This window comes from Cervus elaphus, chromosome 2 (assembly GCF_910594005.1).
Source record: "Cervus elaphus chromosome 2, mCerEla1.1, whole genome shotgun sequence".
In the NCBI taxonomy this organism is placed as follows: Eukaryota; Metazoa; Chordata; class Mammalia; order Artiodactyla; family Cervidae; genus Cervus; species Cervus elaphus.
In genome coordinates, this window is record NC_057816.1 from 40,934,611 (window position 1) to 40,944,625 (window position 10,015).

General features: G+C 52.0%; 1 protein-coding gene across 1 annotated transcript; it reads right to left on the reverse strand.

Moving 5' to 3' along the window:
• Positions 1-238: 238 nt before the first annotated feature.
• On the reverse strand, positions 239-9,465 carry FZD4 (frizzled class receptor 4). The gene is made up of 2 exons (XM_043876376.1): positions 8,855-9,465; positions 239-6,702 (listed from the first exon to the last, which is right to left on the reverse strand). The coding sequence occupies exons 1-2, from the start codon at positions 9,137-9,139 to the stop codon at positions 5,374-5,376; spliced, it is 1,614 nt and encodes a 537-aa protein (XP_043732311.1). The 5' UTR covers positions 9,140-9,465; the 3' UTR covers positions 239-5,373.
• Positions 9,466-10,015: the final 550 nt, after the last annotated feature.

The window sequence follows — 10,015 nt, forward strand, 5'->3', positions numbered from 1 at the left end:
ATCATGTGACCACTTGAGAGTTACCGACGGCCACAGCAGTGATGGATTCTGTTGCCCTTGGACCTCAGAGGGCTGGCTGACCCAGGAGAAATCCCATGGGGGAAAATTGCATCAGCAAAAAGAAGACAAGGCTGTGCCTCTGCCCTGCAAACCCAGTTCTTTATTTCTCCCTGCTGGGTAAGCGTGCTTCCCAGGGGCTCTCAGACACCTGCAGGAAGAGGCCAAATTACACACCAGCTAATAAACAAAACTTTATTTTCCTTTAATACAAAAATTAAATAGCAAAGTTTATTTTTTTTTATACAGTGATAAATTAGAAATTTACAGTACAGACATCAATGCAGACATACGTTTGTACATCCTCGATAGCACGGTCCATTTCTTCTGACGCTCAGCAATTCGTTCAGGGCACGTCGTAGGGCTTTGCCTGGTACCTCTAATGTCGAACATCTGAAAGTCCCTCAGGGTGGCCTCAAGGGGGCTGGGGCTGCAGGTGGCCCGGGGGACCGAGAAAGGCCACATGGCACGAGCTTGTCCGCCGCAGCAGCAGGCGGAATTTCATCTGTGTCTAGATCACACCTGATACTTACTCCACCTTGCCTACCAAGAGCTCAGGGAACCTTTGTCCTCCTCCCGTCTAAAGTCTCACAACATCCCTGTGAGGTAGGAAGAGATTCAGGGCCACCTAGATGCCCCACTGGGAGCGACGTCAGCGTCGCCTTCCCAAAGGCCCCAGCCAGGCCGGCCCCAGCCCTTGGCAGGATGGTGGGAGGGCAGATGGACCCGGGCTCCGGGGGGCAGGGGCGCGCGCAGCCTCCGGGGAAGCCTGCTGGGATGAGAGTGGTCATATACCAAATACTGTAGGTCATCAGGGAGCTCCCTAAGCTTGGAGGACATGGCTCATGGGTCCCCAGGCAGGCCCTCAAGTTGCCTGGGTGAATACTGGGGATTTGCTGGTGCAAAGAAGGCAAACAAGGTAAATCAGAAACAGAAACAGCAAGTGGGTTTACCGCGGGGTAGAGGCCTGTCGGGGCGGGCTCCGGGGTTCACTTCTCTCCGGGTAATGCCCAGTGGGCATCACCACACACACCAGGACAAGAGGCGGCAGCAGACCGCTCTGCCAAGGTCACAGCGCAACAAAATCCATTAGTTAAGGCTCTGGGATCTGATCCTTGCTCTGCAGTTTCCAAGATCTACGCCCCAGGCCCTGGAGAAAGATGAGAAACCCAGTCCCTGGCCAGACGTAATACAAACCCAGCGGGGACTCTGAGCCCAAGTACAGTAAAGGAGCAAAAAGAACCGCCGAGGGTCCAATGACGTGACGTAATTGGCTGGCACAGCAATTCTCTCCAACTTCCCCCATCACGGAATGAAATTCAGGATGTAGATCGATTCTGGGGGCTCCTCCCAGGGGGCACTCTACAGCCCTCTTCCAGCTGCGGTGGTGGCCCCTTCACGGGAAGCCGGCGTGTGCACATCCTGGTGAAATCTCAAGTGAGTCTGCCTTCCAGGGCTGAGGCTGTGGGGTCCCCCTTCACACCCTCAGGTCTCAGCTGGGTTCCCAACACTGAACTCAGTGGCCAGGAGGCTGGGGGGGGGGGGGCAGAGAGGACAGAGCTGGGGTACTGGTAGTGTCAGAACCCAGACACAGAAGCTTCCTGGGGTCCAGGCTTGGGGGACGCAGGAGACGGAGGGCCAGGGGAAAGCAAAATCAGAGAGCACCTCGGGGAAATGAATGAGTGTCCCTCCTCCTGGCTGAGGTCCCTGAGCAAGCTGCCAGTTCAGGAGCAGTCTCGGGGATCAGGAAACGGGTCTCCACAGAGGAAAAAGGATATGACTCAACCAAGGCGCTCCATCAGGCGGTTCTGGTCAGCTTCACTCTCCCCAGGTTCCTCTGCCCTGAGGTGTGGCCCTTATGGAGGAGGAGAAAGGAACCTGCCAGAGAGGAAGCTGACAGAGGTGCCCTTGGGCCTTTTCGAGGCCAAGGGATTTTGTAGGAAGTTACAATTATATACCTACTTCTCCTGGATTTCTGAGAAAGAGGAAGAACCCTAACCTTTTCCCTAGCAAGCTGCTGTTCTCAAATTCACCTGTGAGTCACTAGATGGGCTTCCTGGGCGGCTCAGTGGTAAAGAATCTGCCTCCAATGCAGGAGATTCGGGTTTGAACCCTGGGTTGGGAAGATCTCCTGGATGAAGGCATGGCAACCCACTCTGGTATTCTTGCCTGGAGAATCCTTTTGGATGGAGGAGCCTGGTGGGCTACAGCCTACAGGGTCGCAAAGAGTCAGACATGACAGAAGTGACTTAGCGTGCACGCGCAAGTCACTAGAAAACCCCGAGCCCTGAACGGCCTGCCCCGGAAGCCACATTAGATGGAGGCAAGGTTCATGATCGTCCGGGGAGGTTTCCATAGAGACTGTCCTGTAACAGAGTTGATGCTTTCTGGCAAAACCCCTGTACATGGATTTGCAAGGAACCCTGGGAAGGGCGGAATGATGGGTTACAGTTAGAAAGACCCAGGAAGAGGTTTATGGGATGGAGACAGTGAAACGGGTGGCAATTCAGGAGCCCCTGCTCCTCCTGAAACCAATGGCAAAGTTCAGCAGAACCAGGTCAGATTGGTTAGAGGAACAGAGTTGATCCTCCCCAATGTCCCTTAAGGTGCCTAACACAGGGCATGACACGCAGCTGGCATTCAATAAATGTGCTGCTAATTAACTGTTTTTTCAAACCAACTTAAGAGGTGATGATAACTCACTTCAAGGTAACTGATAACTAACTCCTCAGCCACAAAACTCCTTTCCTAAAACCGTAAACAGAATGTGAAAGGAACAACCTATAATCCTGTGACATTGCCAGTGTGTGCCAATGGCCAGTTCCGATCAAATATACTTCCCCAAGAAGGCAAGAGATTTATGGAAGAGACATTCTACAACCCAGAAAGCTCCAGAACTTGGGCATCCAGGTTCACCCAAGTACTCTTACTGTCACTATTTCATCATTCATAAACACAGAGCACCCTCTCCATGGCTGGCCCTCTGCTAGGATGCTTGCCTGGGTCACCCAGTCACTGAAGCATTACAAAGAGAATTGCGTTGCAAACCCCTGCTCGGTCCTTCTTCCCTTTCCTCGGCCGGAGTTGCCGAGCAACTCCCAAGACGCTGGAGAGGAGCGTGAGTAAGGGCAGGCTTTGCCCCTGGGTGCACGCTCCAGGGCCCCGGCCAGCTATGGGAACCGTCTGGGAGCAGCACAGGGAGTTCACATTCTACGTTTCAGGGGCGATGCAGTCGGAGATGGAGTTCAACTGGCCCTTCTGGGGAGCATTTCTCATGCTCCTGGAGCCCTGACCCAGAGCCCAGCCAAGGTAGTCAGGCCCAGAACACACAGTGGGGGCCACCAGTGCCCACTTAACATCTGTGCGCGAGGCCCCAAGACTCTGCCTTCCAAAACAGGCAACAGTCCTTAGGCGCATCTTCATCTCAGCTCGAGAACCACAGCAAAACAGAGAAGAAAGGAAAATGTCAAACCAGGGGCATAAAGCTTAAACAGACAAAGACATGCTTATTTCCATAATCTGAACTCCTATTTGCAATTTTTAGTCCCTGGAGACACATTTCCACAAAGAAATGGGATAAAAGAGATTTCCTACCTGTTTTAAAGGGGGGGAAGGGCAGGGATAAATAAAGAATCACCCCAAAGTTGCTAAAGCAAAGACCAAGCAGAACTTCAAGGACAGCAACCTGTGACATCAATCTGTCCCAAAGATCTGGTGATCAGAGGACCTCAGCGGGTTGAAGAGAAAGGCCAGTTACGATTTTAAAAGAACTGCAACTTTTGAGAGGCTGCTAGGGGGTACCCTCTTGCAAGGAATATAAAGCATACATTTTAAAAGCTCTGGATACCCCTGCAAAATGCAATTAAGACCTGTGCTGTAAGAGTTTGCAGTTCATTTCATATGGTCTACACTTTATTCCCTACGAACCAATCAAGCTCCTGGCTGGTATTCTGGAGATTCATTAAGCACCACATAAATACTCCAGGCCACACTGCCTCCAATGAAATCTTATACGGAGCCCTTGCCAATTACTAGGAAACAATTATGCACCAAGTAGTTTGGATTAGTTGTCCTTAGCCCCCTCTACAAAATTGAAAGTCTCCACTGTGCTAAGCAGACCAGACTCTGATAACATTCTTATGCTAAAGAGAGAAAAAAAGGCACTATCATTCTGAGAATGCAAGCTGACCATAGTTTTAAAGTCAGTTGAGTAACTATTAAGTCATGGTCCAAGAATGTGCTTTTAATTGTAATTGACACACACAAATTATACAGTTAATCTGTGTGAATGCAAAGTTGCCAAGAAACGTAACATTTTAGCTCTTCCAGACTGGCGTCTGCATAGATACAATCACACGAAGTAAAATATATTAAGTCCCTGGTGCTCAATGCAATCGGTCTCTGGGGTGGGTAAGGTAAGTCGACTTGGTAGATCTCATTTTCCTCTGAATTAAGTGATTGTCAAGAAAGTGAATCGCCCTTCCTTCCCCCCTCATTAGACCCGCTGCAGTGCAAACATTCCTATAAAAATACCTATTTTGAGTCATTAATGTAAAATGGAGAAAACAGCAGCGGTCTAGGACGGAGCTGTTGAAATTTAAGAGGGAGAGAGAGAAGAAAAATCCACGGGATACCTCATATGTGTTTGTACAGTACTTTTGTTTGTTCAAACAATTCTGTTTTATGACAAAGGCACTGAGAGATTCTGACACCACCTCTTGGGCGAGCAATCCACAAAGTTCTAAACAGCAGACAGTGCACCCGGAAAATGTTTATGTTAGATCAGCCAAACTATAAAACTCTTGTAACACTTCTCTGAACCCAGTGTTTCCAGTGTTTATAGATCGCTTTGCTGTCTCAAAGACCCAGTTAGTATTTAAAACTTTTAAAGGGTTAAAAAAAAAGTTAATCTTTCTCCCTGTAAGTTGCCTACTCACAGCTCAAATCCCACCCTGTAGGGAAAAGCAGCATCCCCTGGACTTCCTGGAATCTCGGGAGGACCTCCACGCTCCAAGCTGCGACCTGCTCAAGTGATCAATGTTTTGATTTTTCACAGCTTTGAAAGCCTCTTACTGGCTTTTCCATTTTGGATCATTCCAAAGTCTGCAGCAAAATCACTAGTTTTACGATGCTGGGCGCAGATGGGCAGCGGGAGGGGGGAGAGTGGTGGTGGGTTATTGGTGGGGGGGGGGGGTCACTGAAGTGTTGCTAGTTTGTTCAAACTGAGATTCACTGCATGAAGCTTTTTAGTAGCACTTGCACCCCAATGCTGGCATTCCCCCTTCAAAATCTGGAAAGCGTGGAGGCTGGCTAGCCTTATACCACAGTCTCATTGCCTCTCCCAGGCTTCACCCAACCATTCCCTCTTTTCTCTCTCTTTACCTTCCCAGAATTCACCAATCTGTTGGAACACTTCTGCCACGTGTGCAGAGTTTTGGCAGACCAAATCCACATGCCCGAAGTGATGCCCACCAGCAAAGACATAAAGATTTTCAACATTTCCACCGCCATGTTGGAGTCATCTGTGGAATACCGGAAGAGCGCCCAGTTGGAGATTTCATAGAAATAACAGGCAATCACGCAGGTTGCAGGCACGGTGTACAGGACCGAGAAGACCCCAATCTTCACCATCAGCCTTTCCAGCTTGTCTGTCTTCGTCCCGTCCTTTTGGAGATTTGACCGAATTTTGAACAAGGCCACCAACCCCGCAGCAATGAACAAAGTCCCAATCACCAGGTAGGTGAACAGCGGGGCCACCACAAAGCCCGTGAGCGCATCCAGGTTCTGGTTCCCCACGTAGCACAGGCCAGTCAGCTCGTCTGCGTCCACCAGTCTCATAATCAAGATGACAATGGTTTTCACCGCGGGGATGGCCCAGGCTGCGATGTGGAAATAAGAGCTGTGCATTTCGATGGCTTCATGACCCCATTTGAGTCCCGCTGCCAAAAACCAAGTGAGCGTCAGAATAACCCACCAGATGGAACTGGCCATTCCAAAAAAGTACATCAGCAAGAAAATGATTGCACATCCTGTGTTCTTAAGGCCTTCTTGAATGAGAACAGGTTCTGCTGCCTCTTCAAAATCGCAGGATATCCTTTCCCGGCCTACAGTCAGCCTGACAATATAAGCAATGCTATAAATATTATAGCACATACTGAGAAAGATGATGGGGCGCTCCGGGTAGGAAAACCTGGAAGAGTCGATCAGGAAGGTGAGCACAGTGAAGGCGGTGGAGATGAAGCACAGGCTGGCCCACACGGCCATCCAGACGTCGGTGAACTCCTTGGCCGAGCGGCTATACAAGCCGGCGTCATAACCACACTTGAGAACGCAGTTCAGGCTCCTTTTCACCCAGATGTACTGATCCGAGTTGGTTCCCACGGAGTGGCACTCTTCCCCGGGCTGAATGGGGGTTTTGTGAGGCAAGGGCACTTCCTCATCACCTGGCCCTTCCATGCACATGTGGTTGTGGTCGTTCTGGGGCGGGAATTTGCTGCAGTTTAGGCTCTCCGGCCAGGCAAAGCCAAACTCCTTCAGCACAGGCTCGCAGCGTCTCTTGACTGAAAGGCACATCCCGCCACAGGGCCCGATGGGGATGTTGACCTTCTCCGTACACATGGGCACATACACGGAACAAAGGAAGAACTGGAAAAAAGTCATGAAACGAACAGAGAAAACAGTGACAGTTGACATGGAAGTCTGACTGAAGGCTTGCACAAATTTGACTTGCTTCTGGGCAAAGTCCATATCTACTTTTAAATCGGTCTATAGGGGTATCTGACTGTTGACTCTGACCTCAAATGAGCTTGCCTAAAATCCATCACTTACACCCTTTTCTTCTTCTGGGTCTAATAAACCCTTTCCAGGAGAACATAGATAAATAAATATATAAAAGGGACCCAAAGCATTACATAATCCCCTTTTGCACAACACTTAGGGAAATAAACCTTAAAGAGCTGACTTTGAGCCTCCCTCCCCTTTCAGCTACTATTTGAAAGAACTGGACAGACTGATCAGTCTGACTCAGTTCTCTGGGTGATGGGGTGATTTATTTTTATCCCCATTTCTTTATTACCATAAAAATAAATATTCAAAAAAATGTAGATCCGGCTTTTGTCATGTTAATAGTCTCTCCTTCCTCTATTTTATTCCCCCAAATTATTTTTTAACCAGTCTCATACTGAAACAGAAAATGTCCTCATTGAGACACTGTTAAACGTTGAAATCTCTGGGTATCAGGGGCTTTGTTTGGCCAGGTTTCCTCAATGAATAATAATGAAGCACAATAGGAAAATACAAATGTTCAGTCCCTGAAACTGCAATACCAGCAGGGGAGAGTCCAGTTGCTGTCCTCAATTCCTCCAGCATTGATAAACAGTCTGCTTGGCTCCTTACAGATGTTGTCTATGAAGTCTAGAGTTACAAGTAACTATTTTCCAGCATGTAAAGGGATCTCGTCCTGTCCTTCAAAACAGCTTGGCTGCCTCCCCAGGATACATGTAATTAAAAATATATATCCCTGAAAAGCTGTTTTGCCAACAAAATTGCCACTGATGTCAGGATATGTGTTGTTTCCAAACTGAGAGCTCAAGAATCACTTTCCTAAGCTTTTATAACCTAGTTCTAAAATCCTGACACTTCCACAGGGACATTTCACCGGCAACAGGTCTAATCCCAACCATCCCTCTGAAACCACCATCCAACTTTTCAGATGACCTATGTAAAAACATGCACCTAGTAAGTCAACTGCCTGCCTGTTTATCTCTTAGAAGTTACAACCAGAACCACAGATTTCCAAAGCTTTCAGCCTGGATAACTATAGAACTATCCTCTATTCCCTTCCACTCCCCGCCCCACCCCACCCCCTACCAGTTCTCTCTTTTCTAAATTTCTAAAAATCACTCATAGCCTTTCCAACAGAAACACAACCAGTGTTAACATTTTTAAAAGTTTCTTTCCAGTTTTTTTTTTTTTTCAGTGAACTTGTCATTGTGGTAAGATTATAATCACCCGTGTATACAAATTCTTTCTTCACTTATTATGTTAGGAAGAACATTTTTTATATGACTACATAAGCTTTAACATTTTTAACTGGGAAAAAAGAAAAAAAAAAAAACTTCCAATATACAAACTACCTTCTGGAGCTTGACCCTACTATATCACCTCTTCCCCAAGTGATGCCTTCTCCCCCTCCAGGTACTAAACCTGCCCTTAACCCTGAGAATAAGAAGGAACTCAAGCCAGCGCAACCTCTACAGCATGACCTCTACAATCATGCAAGACAACGCGAGGGGCCATTCTGCAGAAAACTGGCCAGGGGTGTTGCATTTAATAACACACCCAAAAAATACGGGGGAGAAAGGAGGTCGGCGAGGGAGCAGAAATTCCCTGTCTCCTTATCACTCCCTTCCAAGTCTTAGCTGCAACTGGCTGCCGTGCAGAGCACTCGCCCACCGAGAAGCGGCGGCCAGAATCCTTGGCAAAGATAACTCTCAGCTCCGCTGGGGTTAGGGGCTTGGCCAGACACGGGTGGGCAGAGGAGAAAGACGGAAGGGCGGGGTGCAGAGCGGGTTCTCTCGCAGGCCAGATGACTTACACAACGTTTTGGCCTCCAGTCCCTGAGGAGGGACAGCAAAGTGGGGGTGGGGATGGAAATCACTTTTCCCGGATAGATATCGTTCCTTGAGACCTAGGTAGGGCACAGGGGGCTCGACCTGGCAAGGGCCCCGGGGAGTGAGTCCGGGGCTCGGAGGCGTCCCCCTACCCCAGGGGTCCCGCCCGGGGAGGGGGCGCCCACCTGCAGCTGGCTGGAGCAGCCGTACTGGATGAGCGGCGTGAAGGTGGTCAGCTGCAGCTCGGCGTCCGTCTGCAGCTCGTGCCCCACCAGGTTGGGCATCTTGGTCACGTTGTAGCCCAGGTTCTGGCACATGGAGATGCGGATGGGGTCGCAGCGCCTCTCCTCCTCGTCCCCGAAGCCCCGCGCCGGCCCCACCAGCAGCAGCAGCAGCAGAAGCCGCCGCGGACTGAGCCCGACGCCCCCGGGGCCCCCCAGGACGCGCAGCCCTGCGCCCCGCCAGGCCATGGCCAGAGCCGGGGGCGGCGGCGGCGGCGGCGCGGGGGGCTGCTCCAGCAGACACCCCCAGTTTGCACGGGGCCGCCGGCCGCCCGCGCTGCTCCGGGCTCCGGGGAGAGGGCGATAAGGCGCCAAGGGCGACGACGACGGGGCGGAGGGGTAGCGGCTGGCTCTCCCGCAGCTGCGCGCGACTGCGTGGGGGCACTAGACGCCGCGAGCCAGGGCCGGAGGACGGCCTGCGGGGGTCATGGCTACGGGCGGCGAGCCCCGGGCCGGCGCCGGCCACGTCCGCGCAGCGCCTCCGCCGAGCCCGCCAGCACCCCGCGCCGCCGCGCCGCTCCGCCGCCCGAGCCCGAGGCGGCGCTGGAAGTTCGCGGGGGCGGGCCCGGAGCGCGACGGACGGCGCACCTATCCAGTGGCCGCGCGCTGCCCGCCCCGCGCCCCGCCCCGTGCCCCGCCCCGCGGCCCCGGGCGGCCCGCCCCGCTCCCTGGCGCTCACCTCCCTCCCACCCGGTGCGCGGCGCTCTGGGGCCGGGAGCGGAGGCCGCTGCGGCTCTCCCAGCCCGGCCCGCGCGTCCCTTCTCTCCCGGGGGGGCGGCGCGCCCCCAGATCTCGACGGCTCCCTTTGCTGCCCTCCAGCTGTCCCCTCGGCCCCTGGCCGCTTCCCCATCGGGCAGCGAAACGTACACAAAGAAACAGGGTTTCGGGCTTATTTACGAAGATCGTGGTTTTTAAACTGCCGGCTGTGACCCGGAGCAAACCGCTCGGCCTCTCGGTGTCGGGGTCCTCGCCCGTAAAGAGACTGGGGAGGATCAGAGCGATTAGACTTTTCGCACGCGGGGCCCTGCGCCTGGCACGGCGCGGGCGCGCGGCTGCGTGCGCCCC